At 40.7% G+C, this 16420-nt stretch overlaps 1 protein-coding gene across 2 annotated transcripts in view; it reads left to right on the top strand.

Moving 5' to 3' along the window:
- Positions 1–16420, top strand: part of USP12 (ubiquitin specific peptidase 12) — a 77892-nt gene that overhangs the window by 34310 nt on the left and 27162 nt on the right. The window contains exons 2-3 of one of the 2 annotated variants that reach the window (XM_079902870.1): positions 780–860; positions 12011–12224. In XM_079902870.1, coding sequence (XP_079758996.1) covers positions 780–860; positions 12011–12224 — 295 coding nt within the window. The remainder of the gene's footprint in view (positions 1–779; positions 861–12010; positions 12225–16420) is intronic. The other variant, XM_079902871.1, reaches the window with a different exon arrangement.

Raw genomic sequence — 16420 nt, 5'->3', positions numbered from 1 at the left:
ATCCGTGTTTTTGTATGTAAACCTAGTTCATTTATTCTGACTGCTACATAGTATGCTGTCATTTTATGGACCATCTAGACTGCAGTCAGCTGTGCAGTCGTCAGTGACATTTCAGCAAACGTTCTTGTCACCTTTAATTCTGTGAGAAGTTTTCAGGTATATACCTCTGAAGAAGTGTTAGGTCACTGAATATATGCATATTTAATTTCACAGAATTTCAGCTCTCTGAGATGGCTGCTCTGAGATGACACTCCTGTTAGACCATGTGATTCAGCAGGGGCTCACATCCATTACTTAAAACAAGGAACAGGATTTGATATAATTCCTTGATCCAGGCTTTGTCCATGAGAATGTTCCTGCAAACTAGTTTTTGGTCATATTATTAAAAGCCTTTATTCTTCACTATCACCCTTTGTTTTCTTTCCATAATGTTAGGTAGTTGTAGGGAACAAGAAAATTATTATTATTATTATTTTTTTTTTTTGCGGTGCGCGGGCCTCTCACTGCTGTGGCCTCTCCCGTTGCGGAGCACAGGCTCCGGACGCGCAGGCTCAGCGGCCATGGCTCACGGGCCCAGCCGCTCCGCGGCATGTGGGATCTTCCCGGACCGGGGCACGAACCCATGTCCCCTGCATCGGCAGGCGGACTCTCAACCACTGCGCCACCAGGGAAGCCCCAACAAGAAAATTATTTTAAGGGTTTCTCTGTAATGTGTATATAACTGTGACAGTATTGGGAAAATACTGTAAATACTAAGATGTCTGTTTTTCATTTTATAGGGCGCCAATGCCTCGGCATTAGAGAAAGAGATTGGTCCAGAACAGTTTCCAGTCAATGAGCACTATTTTGGATTAGTCAATGTAAGTATCCGTTGATACGTAGCCTTCAAATTATGCTTGGAAGTAGTGTTAAGAATGATGAGTGCAGTTCATAATTTATTAAAGGAAATTTGTTCCTTTGTATCAGTAGACTTAATGCCAAGAAACATGACTGGGAATTTCAAAATTATCTCTAATGGGAGGGAAACAACATTGCCTGAAGTCTTTTTTTTTTTAATTTATTATTTATTTATTATTATTATTTTCTTTGGCTGTGTTGGGTCTTCATGGCGGTGTGCGGGCTTCTCACTGTGGTGGCTTCTCTTGTTGCAGAGCCCGGGCTCTAGGTGCACAGGCTTCAGTAGTTGTGGCTCATGGGCTCTCTAGAGCACACGCTCAGTAGTTGTGGCACACGGGCTTAGTTGCTCTGTGGCATGTGGGATCTTCCTGGACCAGGCTCGAACCCGTGTCCCCTGCATTGGCAGGCGGATTCTTAACCACTGTGCCACCAGGGAAGTCCCCATTGCCTGAAGTCTTAAGAGTCTTGGAACAGTTTCTAACTTGTCGGCCTGATTTTTTTTCCTATTTTGTGTCAGAATTTTCTCAGAACCAAAATTTCATATGGCCTAGACCAAATGATCTCTTTGATTCTTTGAGAATTATTTACGTGTCTAAATATAAGTGGTCCAAATGTACAGATATAAATACAGTTTTGTAAATGCCCCCATGTGTCTATAGCGTCTTTGTCAGTTTGCTTCTGGCGTTGTTCCAGTGGTATAGATTTAAAAGGGTGAAATATAAGAAAAAAACATAGCCTTGCCCTTATGGAGGTAATCATTGTAATTATACATTATTAAAACTTTGGAAGAACTTTCTTTAGAAGTTTTAACTCTTTCCTGAATCATGAGAAAACACCACCAATCTTTGTTATGTAGTTGTCATGGTAGTTTATGCTGCACTGTACTGTTAGGTGGGTCCATGGTGAGTGTTTTAAAATATGTGTATTGGTGATAATACAGGTAAGAAAGTAAGTTATGCTGAACAGATTGGTGTGTTACTGAGTACTAGCACGTCATTATGTACAGATAGGTTCCTTGTGCAGTTTGAGGAGGGCAGTTGCGTGGTATGTGTGTCTTGCCTTGCTTGGGGACCCTTCTCTGTCTGTCTGCGCTGGGTATAAGCTAGTAACACAGGGTCAGCAGTGCCCACCCTCCTCCTCTTCCCCTCCCTAGAGGAGGCCACTCATTAGTCCTCGGGCTATTTTTTCTGGAATGTATCCTTACAGCCTAAATAAGGTACTTATACTGCCATTAAAAAAAAAACAACAAACTACTGACTTCCTGTTTTGGCAGATAAGAAACTTTACTCTCTTTTCTCACCATCCCTGCCCAACTTCACTTTCCCCTGTTCTCCCAATATGGAATTTATCATTGCTTTATTTTTCCATGTCCTAAACTTTCATTTATTCTTCCCAAAGCCTTCAGCAGAACTAAAGAAAGCCAAAAAGACCTTCTCAGTATCCGTTTCCACTGAGCCGTGCCTGTCAGGTACCACCCAGCCCCCCCCACCCCCCACCCCGTGCTCCTTCTGTGTAGCCTGTACCTGGTGATGTCTCTTCCATCGCCCTTCACATTCCCTGCACTTGTCTCCTTTCCTTCTTCCCGACTTCTTTCCGGGTTTTTCCTCCCTTGCTTTGTGGAACACCTTCTGTAGATGCTTGTTTAGGAAATGTGCATGGATACAGACTTTGAGATCTTGTATATTTAAGACTGTTTCGGTTATTGTTAGAGCTAGATATCCATCCTAGGTTACATCAGGGCTTACTCCACTGCTTTCTGGCTTCCGTTGATGCTGAGAGGGTGGATGCCATTCTGGTTCTCGATCTCTTATGTACAGGGCTTTTTTTTTCCCCCCTTTAAAACGTTTTTGGGAGGCCTTAAGGATATTCTCTATCCACAGTGTTCTGAAATCTAATCCTGTGTCTTGATGGGGACCCTGTTGTGCTGAGTGTTTATGGACCCATTCGGACTGATGATTTATTTCCCTCAGTTGTAAAACATTGCTGATACTACTATTGGGATCATTTTCTTCCTATCGTTGTAATTTCTCTGTTTTGTCTTTTTTTGTTATGGTTGCTATACTGAAACACTTAGACTGAGTATTTTTCTTATTCTCCCATTTTTGATCATCTGCCTTATTCTACATTTTAGACTATATCTTCAACTTTTTTGTCCAGCTCATTGCATTTTTTATTTCTTACAATGTTACCTTTTTTTCTTCTCTTGTTTCATGGGGGCAGTATTTTCTGTTCCTTTTCGCAGGAGGTCATTTATAGTTTTTGTTGTTGCTGAGGTTTTCTGATGCTTACTGGATTGCTTCTGAGACCTTGGAGTTTATTCCCCGCCCCCTTTTAAACTTTGGTATCTTTCCTGTTGGAAGCTTTCCTCAAATTGTACTCATCTGTAAGGGTGAAATGCTGAAAGGATGACTGGGGCTTCTTGTGTTGTGGTGGGGCTGCTCTTTCAGTCTAGAGTGGCCCCTGGCGAATGCCCCTCCCTCCCACGGCCCCCATCCCATTTCAGTAGCTGGAGCTGTCTCTCTGGGGCTGTTTATCTTCTGCCGGGAAGCCTCCTCCGGCGCCTGTCTGGGGTGGGGGTGGGGGGTTATTCGGGGTTTTATTTGGTCCTGTTTCCTGCTCGGTGCCTCACTGCAGTCCTTAAGGGTTCTCCACCCAGAGTCTCCTCTTCATCTTCTGTGGATACTAAACCTGCAGCTGAAGGAAGAGTTGAGTGCCTGGGGGTCTCAACGGTCCTTTTAAAGACTGACGACCAGACTTGTGTTCTCAGAGGTCCCCACCCCACAAAACGTCTCTGACCCTTTAGAGGTGAGTCCGTTGTTACCCATTTGTCTCTTAGAGACATTTGGGCTACTTCTCCTCCGTCTGCCTTCTGTATTCTGGAAGTTCGCTGATACCTCTAATCTCTCATTGTCTTCTTTGGCCTTTTGAGTTTTTGCCTAATCTGTTCTTTTACTGTCATTGTATTGGGGTATCATGGGGAGGAGAGTTAAATGAATATATTTAATTTTTCTTGTTTATTGAGCAGGCTGGCCTCTACTTCTGATCTGAAATGCGCACACTTACAGAGCTGTCTAGTGATCAGAAGCCTCCTTTCAGTTCTGGGGGGGGCAGACCCCAGCTCTTCAGTCTCGTTGCCCTTTCCCTGTGGCTGTGGCTACCGCCCTTACTTGGCTCAGCCTCCAAAGCTAATTTGTGTCTTAAATTGTAGAAAAGTTGTGCCCATTTTTAGTGTCCCAGAAGAACCCATTTTCCTTAGTTAGAGTAGTAGTATTTTCTATATTGAAGGCTGTTTTCCCTTTACCTTCTCCAGCATAAACATTCCAATCTCTCCATTTTGTGTCTAACTGACTTTTTTGCAGATAACCTCAAAACAAGTAAACGAGTCTTAAAGCTCTATATTATTTTTTCTTCTGCTGGTTTGTTGTTTTTAATTGGATACCAGTATCCAAATACCAGTGTTGATTGTGTGTAAAAAAACAAACAAAAAAAGTTTCTAAGAAGGTATCATTTTTACTACTTCACGTGCATCAGTCTAAATTCAAAAGGTAGAATTTGTATTTCTCCCTGAAGCTGAGTAACCGAGATTCAGTAAAACCAAGGAAAGCAGGAGTTTCTGAGAACAGTTTCTGATCTCTGTGCCTGGTTATTATGATGAAGAATTGAGATCCCTAAGGTAGCCAGGGCTCCAGCTGTGAAAGATTGAGGAGCACCTTGAATTATATGCAGAAATAAATTGGTGGTCGGAGTAGATGCAGCAGAACTAGGATAGTGATGAACTTCTTCTTTGATCTGTGCCCTCAGGCTACTTTGCAGCTGTGTTGCGTGCCTTTAACCGTTTTCCATAAGCCCTGTTTTCAGCTCTTAAATTGTCATCACCCTTCTCTCTCGTTTCCTTCCCCCTTTTTTCTTTGTAGAGCTATCACACTATTAGAGTCCCTTAAAAATTAAGGTTGGAGCTTTGAGGGGTCGGGGAGATGGCTTAGTTAATTGAGAGGTGAACATTTGAACATCTTCCTCCTGTCCCTGTGCCTGTCTGCCCAGTAGTTAGTGTTATAAACAACATGGAAGGGAGCTGCTTTAAGGCACTTGGTGGTTAATCTTTCCTAGCAATTGGATTCTGTTAAAGTGAGGCACATGTACATTTTCTTTTCATCAGTCTGTTCTTAGCTAAGTGTGCAGGTTCATTTTAATTGCTCTTACAAAAAGCTAATACTGAAAAGGGTTCCCATTAGATCTGCCTGATTGGATCCCTTTTTGCGACCGACCGGTAAGTGGTAGAATCACTCAATAGCACTTGCTTTTGGGAAATAGTGTGTGTATTTGGGCAGTTAGAAAATTAGACTTTTTTTCTTTTTTTTATGGAGAGAAGGGGAAAAAAAAAACCCCAAACCCCACAGTTAATTAATCTACCAGAAAATGCAGAGTGGTTACTCTTCACTTTGTCAATAACCGTCTGTTTTCCATTATTTTCAGTTGTAGATGTTTTTATCTTGGAGGAATATTTTCACAAAGGATAGCTTTTATGGCCGTTTACTCTTAATGGTAACTCTGATGCCATCACTGTGATTTGCATAATACATAGAGTGGGGATTTCCTGTTGGGTTAACTCTTGTGAATACTTAGTATCTCTGATGGTACAGGATGTTAGGAGAGGGGAAATACTTGTGTGGCTCGGGGTGCAGAAGCCGCCTTGAGGAGGGAGAGGAGCCTGGGGAAGCTTTTCTCTTGCTGTGAAATACCCACCTTACTGTCTGCTGTTTATAGTCAGCTAGATTCTTTGAAAGCAAATTGTTTAATCTGATAAACCAGATTGCCTTTTTCCTTTGTCTTGTAGCTAATGAGTACTTATTTTAGTAAAGTTGATAGTAGTGATTTAGACTAGTAGTATCTCTTTCCTACTTTCTGTGCAGTCTCTCCATTTTTAAAAAATTTTATTATTATTATTATTTTGGCTGCACTGGGTCTTCGTTGCTGCACGCGGGCTTTCTCCAGTTGTGGCGAGCGGGGGCTGCTCTTCGTTGTGGTGCCCGGGCCTCTCACCGCAGTGGGTTCTCTTGTTGCGGAGCACGGGCTCCAGGCGCGTGGGCTTCAGTAGTTATGGCTCACGGGCTCTAGTAGAGCACAGGCTCAGTAGTTGTGGCGCACGGGCTTAGTTGCTCTGCGGCATGTGGGATCTTCCCGGACCAGGGATCGAACCCTTGTCCCCTGCATTGGCAGGCGGATTCCCAACCACGGCGCCAGCAGTGAAGCCCAGTCTCTCCATTTTTAATAGCCTTTTAAAAATCATCTCATTATATGATTTTATTTTAATTTTCTAACACAATAGGTTCCCAAACACAAGTAGGTTTGTGGGGCTAGACCGTTATAAAAGTCTTTTTAACCTGAATTGCTAGTAGTCACTAGTTGGAACTCTGAATCCAGGGAACAGGGGCCATTATGGAGGAGAGTGAGAAATAAAAATGGAAGGTCTTGTAGGTTGTAAAGTTGATTAGGCCTGTGTCTCTTGGTTCTGTTTTCTTTTGCATTGGTTTCCTTTTCCTTTAGCTTCTCTCCACCTGATGGCCATCTTACATCATCAGAGATCCCAGACCGTCCATATCAAACCTGACCAAAGAACTCTGCCCCAAGGCCTCTGGCCAGATTGGATCCAGTGCCCGACCCTGTTGCGGGGTCTACAAAAGAGCTTGTGACTGACAGTCATACAGAGCTTGCACAGAGAAGTGGGTTCCCGTGAGGAAGCCTGGGGCAGGGGGGCAAGGGAGGGGGAGGAACAGATGTCCATGGGAATCTGGATTAGGTTCACCTGGCTGCGGGGGGGGGGTAGGGGCACGTGGGGTCTAGACCTATGTAAAACAGGGCCACCTGAACAGATTGTGGTCGGGGGAGGAGGGCCTTCCCGTAGAAGGGAGGGTGTTCACAGGATGGCACTGTCGCCAGCCAGCATGGAGGACCGTGGGGCACTTAAACATTTAAAAACATTTTTTAAAGGTAATACTGTTGACATAATCGTGATTAAAACCAGTAGTTTCCAAGTGAAATACGTAAGATGAGTCATTGGGGACCAAAGTATGAGCATTTCTAGTGTTTATTTTTATCTAAAAAGGAAAGATATAGGTTAAGCTTTACTAATTCTTAATAATTGGTTGACACTGGCACCCATACTACTCTGTCCATGTGTGTAGTGTTCCTATGTCACTGCAAGTTGCATAGTACCAAAGGCTAACAGTATCACCCCTCTTATTCATTTGTGCTGTTGCAATCTATTATGATTCAAGTGGAGACTTAGGGATTACAGGATTTAATCTATTTCAGCTAAGCTAATTTTTCAAAAGGGACAGATGGCTCAAAAAGGTTGTTTCAAAAATAACCGTGTAGTGATGAGGTATTCCGAACGATGGTAAGTGCTTCACGCAGATCATTCATTTAATTCTTTGCAAGGTTGTAGAGGTGGGCGCTGTTATAAATGTCATGTACAGATGAGGAAACCGAGGAAGAGAGAGTGGCTTGGTAATTTCCTAGGGTCAGGTAGCAGAACCAGACTTGAACCTAGATAGCCTGGTTTCAGATCCTGTGTGCTCAGTGGCCAGGCTTTGCTGCTGTCAAGACAGATAATTACTTAAATGAATTCAAACAAATTTGATAGATAGGATCGACTATCTAATACCATAGTTTAGAAAGTAAAGGCTGTCAAGGAGAGAGTCTTTTCCACTTGGTCTTATGTATGTATCTCTACGGAGATACCTTTTTCAACTTTGATATCCCTTAGAACTACATAGCCAAGTAACTGAACTGTCAAATCGCTCTATTAAAATCTATAGCCCATAGTTTACAAAAAAGCATACTAAGTCTCATCGCTCTTACTTAATAATTTTTAGTGAAAATAAAAAATTAGTATAATAATTTGGAATGTTCATCTTAATCACATTTGTTACATTTTTAGTGTACGTAATGTAGTACATATATTATTTCTAAACAAATATGCATGTATTAGGGATATGTGCTCAAAATGATCTTATTGATGGGGATATGAGAAATCTTTTTTTTTTTTTTTCCCAAGACTCAGAGAAAGCAGGGATAGGTCACTGTGTTCAATAAACAATTGAGAAGTCAGTGATGAGACCTTTAATACTTGTTTCCCCTGATTTTAAACCTGGTCATGCCTTTGATCTTCAGAACCAGCTGAAAAAGCACAGGGTAGGTTTCAATCCTATTCAGAAGCAAGAGTGCAGAGGAAATCATCCCAGACAGTCTTTTGCATGAAAGCTATATACTTGAAGGATGTGTTTTTAGGTTTCAGGAACTTCAGTGAAAGTCACTACTAAAAATCAGGGAAATTGAAGGAAAAGCTTCAAAGTTATGAATAAGATTGAAAGTTAGTTTATTCTGGAGAAATAGTAGTAGTTTCAACCTTTACTTTTTCTTTAATGGGGTTGATGAAGGTAAGTAAAGAAGGCCATAGTAGAAAGCCTCCAAGGTTGGTTGTAATGTTACCTATTGCTTGTAGTCAGAAGATTAGCGGGAGGCGGACTTCAGCAGTCTCCACATGCCAGTTCCTTAGCTTATTTTATTTGCTTTTTTATTAGTGGGTCAAAAGCTTCATCATCATAATTGTTTCTAATATACTGTGAGCTGCTGTCTTTTGTTTATCTACCTGCTCTGTGGAAGTTGTTAGAGTTCCCTGTTGTTTATTCTTTAATAAAATGTCCAAATTATGGGGATTGTATCTTCTGTTCAGTTTACAAAGCCATAGTTTGTTGGTCATTGGAGTCATTAGACTGTTGTACAATTACTAGTATTTTTCAGACTAATTAATACTGATTAATTGGTAAGATAATCTTAGTCGTATTGGAGATTGTACTGCAGGTGTACTTAGCCCCTGGATAGGCTTTATTGAAGGATATCCATGGTTGTATTCATGATCAGTGATATCTGTGCATCATTGTCATATACTTTTAGCATTCCTCTGGGAAGCCTGTAAACACATCTGTCTTTACGAAATCAGTTCTTGGCTCCGACTGGCAATGTGAACATAGAAGTTGTAAATCTTCGCTGAGTCCGTTGTCCTGTTCCTTTTTTGGGGTATTTAACTTCTTCCTCTGTTCCCTGAGTATCTTGTAAATTGGTAGTTCAATCTAGACACGTGGTTAAAGTTTAGGCATTTGATTTTGTTTTTTAAGGCAAGAATACTTTATAGGAATTGCTACATATTTCTTGGTGCACCACATCACGGGATGTAAAGTTTGGGCTGTTCATTTTGAATGATGCTGGAATGCATTGGGCGTTCAGGTCTGAGCCCCCCATTTTAAAGTTCCCCACCAACCTTTAACCAAATGTTTTAGGTATCCAGGGGTAATTATCACCCAATCCATTATTTACAATGATTTCTTCTGGATTTATTAGCCAGAATTATTCTCTAAACAATAACTTTAATGCCCTCTGAAATATGGTTTTCATGAGAAAGGTGGGGTAGAACTTTGATGCTTTGCTTTTTTATATTCTTGTTTACAACTTCCACTGGACACTAATAAACCACATAGATATTTGTGTAGTTGATGTGCTTTTTAATCCATTGCAGTAATTCTTTTTGATGAAAGTTGGCTCTTCAAGCCACACGAAAAGATATTCCAGGCTAATCTTGTACATTGTACATTTCCGTCCATTACGTTGTATAGCCGTATCTGTAAGTCGTCCTCGTTCCTTTTTGTGGGAAAAGGGTTTTTAGAGGCCACAGTCTGGATTCAGGGGAAATTTATTGATGTGGAGGCCTTTTCAGTGGACAGAACCTGAGAACGCAAACACACACACACACTTTAAGATTTACAAAGAGGCATGAGTTTATACTGCTAGTTCTAATTCCAATTTAACTTTAAAGGGCTTTTACTCTTCTGATTTTTACTCTTGTATCTTTTTTCCTTTACGTTAAAAAATTTGATTACGGGCTTCTCTGATGGCGCAGTGGTTACGAATCTGCCTGCCAAAGCAGGAGACGTGGGTTTGAGCCCTGGTCCAGGAAGAGCCCACGTGCTGCAGAGCAACTAAGCCCATGCACCACAACTACTGAGCCTGCACTCTAGAGCCCGCATGCCACAACTACTGAGCCCACGAGCCACAACTACTGAGCCCATGCACCACAACTGCTGAAGCCCACGCGCCTGGAGCCCGTGCTCCGCCAACAAGAGAAGCCACCACAGTGAGAAACCCACGCACCCCAGCGAAGAGTAGCCCCTGCTCGCCACAACTGAAGAAAGCCTGTGCGCAGCAAAGAAGACCTAACACAGCCAAAAATAAATTTAAAAACATTTTTTTTGATTCCTAGGGGATATTAACATAATTCCTTCCTTGCTTTGTCTTACAGTATATCTTTAGTGGTTTCAAAATAGCAATATCAATGGGTTAATTCTAACAGTGTGAGTACTGATTGCTGTTTTAAGACTTCTTTGTTCTTTTTGTTCTTAGACTGTAGTTCAGTAGGCATGGATAGTAAAAATCCTGTGTTTTAAAGTTATTTGAAGTCATTCTTTTCTTTTTTTTAAAAGCTTTATTTATATATTTATTTTAAAATTTATTTGGTTGTGTTGGGGTTTTTTTGCTGTGCACGGGCTTTCTCTAGTTGTGGCGAGTGGGGGCTACTCTTCCTTGTGGTGCTGTCTTCTCATTGCGGTGGCTTCTCTTGTTGTGGAGCACGGGCTCTAAGCGCATGGGCTTCAGTAGTTGCGGCTCGTGGGCTCTAGTTGTGGCACACAGGCTTAGTTGCTCTACAGTGTGTGGGATCTTCCCGGACCAGGGCTCGAACCCGTGTCCCCTGCATTGGCAGGCGGATTTTTAACCACTGCACCACCAGGGAAGCCCTCACTCTTTTCTTTACGTAGTTCTACCACCAACTTGGTACACGTTTAGGTCTGATTTATTTCTATTTATTTTCAATTTTAGGAATTTATTCTGTCTTTTTCATTTTAATTTAGTTTTTAAAAGTATGGTTACAAGGTAAACTTTTTATAACCGTGTACGTGTACAGCAGTCTCACTTTCATTGCTCTTACTCTTTTCCCTTTCTCTCTCTATATAACCATTTTTATTAGCTTTTGATATATTCTTCCTAGTTTTAAAATATAAGCAAACGTGTGCATGTATTTATGGACATAATTGAAGAGTGCCCGTTCTTCAGCATTCTCTCCACTTGCCTGTTTCTGGTTACTGTATGCCTGACCCCGCCCCGTGGCAGTTCTCTGAGAACTGTCCTCATCCCTTGTTTACTCCCCAGCTCCTCAGTGATGGACTTCTAGGGGTTTTATTAGCCAGCTTCGGGAGTCAGTGTCTATTAATAGGAAGGAAAAAAGAAGGCGAAAAATATTTATTAAACCCTGTGTTATTTTCTCTGTAAAGTAGGATGACTTTCTCCCCTGCTATTAAAGAGAAGGAAACTGAGGCTGAGTGATCAGTCACCTGCTCCAGGCCACGTGGCCAGTGAGAGGTGGGGCTGCAGTTCAGGGTTCAACTCTGGAGCCGAGTCCACATCCTTCTGACGGATGGAGAATAATGTGACCTGGCATTTCGGCATTTCAGTGGTTGTTAGGCTGTCACGTTGATGACTTTTTCATCTAATATTTCAGAGTATCTTGTTTTTTCTTATTTTTTGTTTTTGTTTATTTTTTGGATGGCACTGAAGAACCTGATAGTAAACCTCACTCTTACGTTTTTTTTAAAGAATTTTTGAGAGTTACATTTTTACACGTACAGTATAGAAAATGCTTTGTATACAACCAGTACTATCATGACAATGGGAATTGGAAAAGGAATTCGCCAGAAGCCTAAACCTTAACTAATCTCACTATTTAAACTATGTAGTTCTTTAACTCAGTTTTAATAAAGGCCAGATTTATTGCATGTATTTTTCTTCCGTTTTAACCTGAAACTGATGCCAGGAGCATCCATTTAATGTTAGAATTGGGTGATTTGCAATCAGGACAGTTACTTGTGCTCTCAGATACCTTTTAAGTTATGAGGATCATCAATTCCCTATCTTGTCTTTCTCTTCTCTCAGCTTTAGGCATAGACATTCTTTCTCTGAAAACTGTGTTGCCTCAAATTTAACAAAAATTTTTTTTCTATTCTAGTTTGGGAATACTTGCTACTGCAATTCAGTTCTTCAAGCACTTTATTTTTGTCGTCCATTTCGGGAAAAAGTTCTCGCGTACAAGAGTCAACCTAGGAAGAAGGAGAGTCTTCTGACGTGCTTAGCAGACCTCTTCCACAGCATCGCTACCCAGAAGAAAAAGGTTGGAGTCATACCTCCTAAGAAGTTCATAACAAGATTACGGAAAGAAAATGGTAATTCTTCTACTTCTTTTTTTTTTTGCGGTACGCGGGCCTCTCACTGTCGCGGCCTCTCCCGTTGTGGAGCACAGGCTCCGGACGCGCAGGCTCAGCGGCCATGGCTCCCGGGCCCAGCCGCTCCGTGGCACGTGGGATCTTCCCGGACCGGGGCACGAACCCGTGTCCCCTGCATCGGCAGGCGGACTCTCAACCACTGTGCCACTAGGGAAGCCCTCGTCTATTTCTTAATGTATTGCTTATTTAACAGGAAGATCAGGTGCAACAAGCATCAGCTGATGATGCGTTAGCTGCTGAAAAGCCAGCGGTGATATTCCTGTCTCTAATGCAGTGCCAGTTTAGTGACGAGACAGTCACACAGTGATTACTGTGAGGTGTGATTGCTGTTTGAAGTATGTTGTACAAAGATCAAATTCTGTGTGCCAGGAAATGAGAAATCATAATTTCTCTTTTTTGCCTGCTTGGCTTTTCTATCAAGAAGAGTTGTGGGGTTTTGGGGTGTTTTTCTTTCACTTATTGTTCATTTGTTGTTCTCATAATGCTTTCATGTATGTTAACTCATTTGATCCTTACGATAACCTGATGAGAGAGCATGTTATTTACCCCATTTTAGCCATGAAAAAAACAGAAGCTAAAAGACTTGCCAGACGTCACACCCCAGGGAAAGCAAAGACCTAACACAATAAAGTAAACTTTCTGGCTTAGGGTAGGTAGTTTTAACTTTACCTCCTGTCCCCACCCCACTTTTAAAAATAGTTACTGATTGCATCCCACTTCTCTTTTCTCTCTTAAAATATTTTTCATTTAATTTTCATAGCAAGTGCATAAGTTAGACATTACTTCCTCACTTTACGTGATGTCACTGGCTCTCAGAGACGTTAAGGGCACCTGTCAAGCCCCACACTTCTTCCTGACATCTGGGCCCAGTGTTCTGTCCAGTGTGGTGTGCTACCTCAGAAGGTTCAGATGGACTCAAGAAACATGTAGAATGCTGCTTGTTTGTTCGTTTGTTTGGATGTAGGCATTTCAATCATTGCAGAAATAAAATTGAGTAGCGTTTTTCTTTAGATTTGTTCTCTATTAAATACAATGATGCGCACAGAAATATGACCTGAGAAGCCTTTAGTGTTGGTTTTTAAACACATCAGTGGGGAGGCCTGCCCTTAAGTCAGCTGACACTGTTCATTATCACATGAATTGAGATGAGCATGGGTCATATCTCGTTCCCTAAAACATATGAAGGTGCTGAAATAATATGGCTCTAGGTTACTACTCTTTTTTTTTTTTTTTCTTTTCACCCGTACGCGGGCCTCTCACTGTTGTGGCCTCTCCCATTGCGGAGCGCAGGCTCAGCGGCCATGGCTCACGGGCCCAGCCGCTCTGCGGCATGTGGGATCTTCCCGGACCGGGGAACGAACCCGTGTCCCCTGCATCGGCAGGCGGACTCTCAACCACTGCGCCACCAGGGAAGCCCCTCATTGTAGTTTTGATTTGCATTTTCCTAATAATTAGTGATGTTGAGCATTTTTTCATGTGCCTCTTGGCCATCTGTATGTGTTCTTTGGTGAAATGTCTATTTAGGTCTTCCACCAATTTTTTAATTGAATTGTTTGTTTTTTTGATATTGAGCTCCATGAGCTGTTTGTATATTTTGGAAATTAATCCTTTGTTGTTTTATTTGCAAATATATTCTCCTATCCTGAGGGTTGTCTTTTTGTCTTGTTTATGGTTTCCTTTGCTGTGAAAAAGCTTTTAAGTTTAATTAAGTCCCATGTGTTTATTTTTGTTTTTATTTCCTTTACTGTAGGAGGTGGGTCAAAAAAGATATTGCTGTGGTTTATGTCAAACAGTGTTTTTCCTATGTTTTCCTCTAAGAGTTTTATAGTGTCTGGCCTTACATTTAGGTCTTTAATCCATTTTGGGTTTATTTTTGTGTATGGTGTTAGGGAGTGTTCTAATTTCATTCTTTTACATGTAGCTGTCCAGTTTTCCCAGCACCACTTACTGAAGAGGCTGCCTTTTCTCCATTGTATGTTCTTGCCTCCTTTGTCATAAATTAGGTGCCCATATGTGTGTGGGTTTATCTCTGGGCATTCTATCCTGTACTGTTGATGTACATTTGTTTTTGTGCCAGTACCATACTGTCTTGATTACTGTAGCTTTGTAGTATAATTTGAAGTAGGGGAGCCTGATTCCTCCAACTCCATTTTTCTTTCTCAAGATTGCTTTGGCTATTTGGGGTCTTTTGTGTTTCCATACGAATTGTAAAATTTTTTGTTCTAATTCTGTGAAGAATGCCATTGGTAGTTTGATAGGGATTGTATTGAATCTGTAGATTGCTTTGGGTAGTATAGTCATTTTCACAATATTGATTCTTCCAATCCAAGAACATGGTATATTTCTCCATGTGTTTATGTTATCTTTGATTTCTTTCATCAGTGTTTTATAGTCTTCTGAGTACAAGTCTTTTGCCTCCTTAGGCAGGTTTATTCCTAGGTATTTTATTCCTTTTGTTGCAATGGTAAATGGGAGCGTTTCCTTAATTTCTCTTTCTGATTTTTCGTTGTTGGTGTACAGGAATGCCAGAGATTTCTGTGCATTAATTTTGTATCCTGCAAGCTTACCAAATTCATTGATTAGTTCTAGCAGTTTTCTGGTGGCATCTTTGGATTTTCTATATATAATATCATGTCATCTGCAAACAGAGACAGTTTTACTTCTTCTTTTCCAATTTGTATTCCTTTTATTTCTTTTTCTTCTCTGATTGCTGTGGCTAGGACTTCCAAAACTATGTTGGGTAAGAGTGGCGAGAGTGGACATCCTTGTCTTCTCCTGATCTTAATGGAAATGCTTTCAGTTTTTTACCATTGAGTATGATGCTTGCTGTGGGTTTGTCATATATGGCCTTTATTATGTTGAGGTAGGTTCCCTCTATGCCCATTTTCTGGAGAGTTTTTATCATAGATCGGTATTAAATTTTGTCAAAAGCTTTTTCTGCATCGACTGAGATGATCATATGATTTTTATTCCTTAATTTGCTAATGTGGTGTATCCCATTGATTGATTTGCGTATATTGGAGAATCCTTGCATCCCTGGGATAAATCCCACTTGATCATGGTGTATGATCCTTTTAATGTGTGTTGGATTCTGTTTGCTAGTATTTTGTTCAGGATTTTTGCATCTGTTCATCAGTGATATTGGTCTTTAATTTTCTTTTTTTGTGATACCTGTTTCTGGTTTTGGTATCAGGGTGATGGTGGTTTCATAGAATGAATTTGGGAGTGTTTCTCCCTCTGCAACTTTTTGGAAGAGTTTGAGAAGGATGGGTGTTAGCTATTCTCTAAATGTTTGATAGAATTCACCTGTGAAGCCATCTGGTCCTGGACTTTTGTTTGTTGGAAGATTTTTAGTTATGGTTTCAATTTCACTACTTGTGATAGATCTGTTTATTATTTCTAATTCTTCCTGGTTCAGTCTTGGAAAATTGTACCTTTCCAAGAATTTGTCCATTTCTTTGTGGTTGTACATTTTATTGGCATATAGTTGTTTGTAGTAGTCTCTTATAATCCTTTGTAATTCCTGCAGTGTCAGTTGTAATTTCTCCTTTTTCATTTCTAATTTTATTGATTTGTGTCCTCTCCTGTTTTTTCTTGATGAGTCTGGCTAGGGTTTATCAGTATTGTTTATCTTCTCAAAGAACCAGCTTTTAGTTTTATTGATGTTTTCTTAATTTCTATTTCATTTATTTCTGCTCTGATTTTTATGATTTCTTTCCTTCTACTGACTTTGGGTTTTCTTTGTTCTTTCTCTAGTTGTTTTAAGTCTGTAGGGTTAGATTGTTTACTTGAGATTTTTCTTGTTTCTTGAGGTGAGATTGAATTGCTATAAACTTTCCTGTTAGAACTGCTTTTGCTGCATCCCATAGGTTTTGGGTCGTAGTGTTTTTGTTGTCATTTGTTTCTATGTATTTTTTAATCTCTTCTTTGATTTCTTCAGTGATCTCTTGGTTATTTAGTAGCGCACTGTTTAGCTTCTGTGTATTTGTGTTTCTTACACTTTTTTTTCCTGTAATTGATTTCCAGTCTCATAGCATTGTGGTCAGAAAAGATGCTTGATACGATTTCAACTTTCTTAAATTTTCTGAGGCTTGATTTGTGACCCAAGATGTGATCTATTCTGGAGAATGTTCCAT

Source organism: Stenella coeruleoalba (genome assembly GCF_951394435.1).
Source record: "Stenella coeruleoalba genome assembly, chromosome: 18".
NCBI classification, from domain to species: Eukaryota; Metazoa; Chordata; class Mammalia; order Artiodactyla; family Delphinidae; genus Stenella; species Stenella coeruleoalba.
The sequence above is the reverse complement of the archived record's forward strand: the minus strand, read 5'-3'. Positions and strand labels throughout refer to the sequence as shown.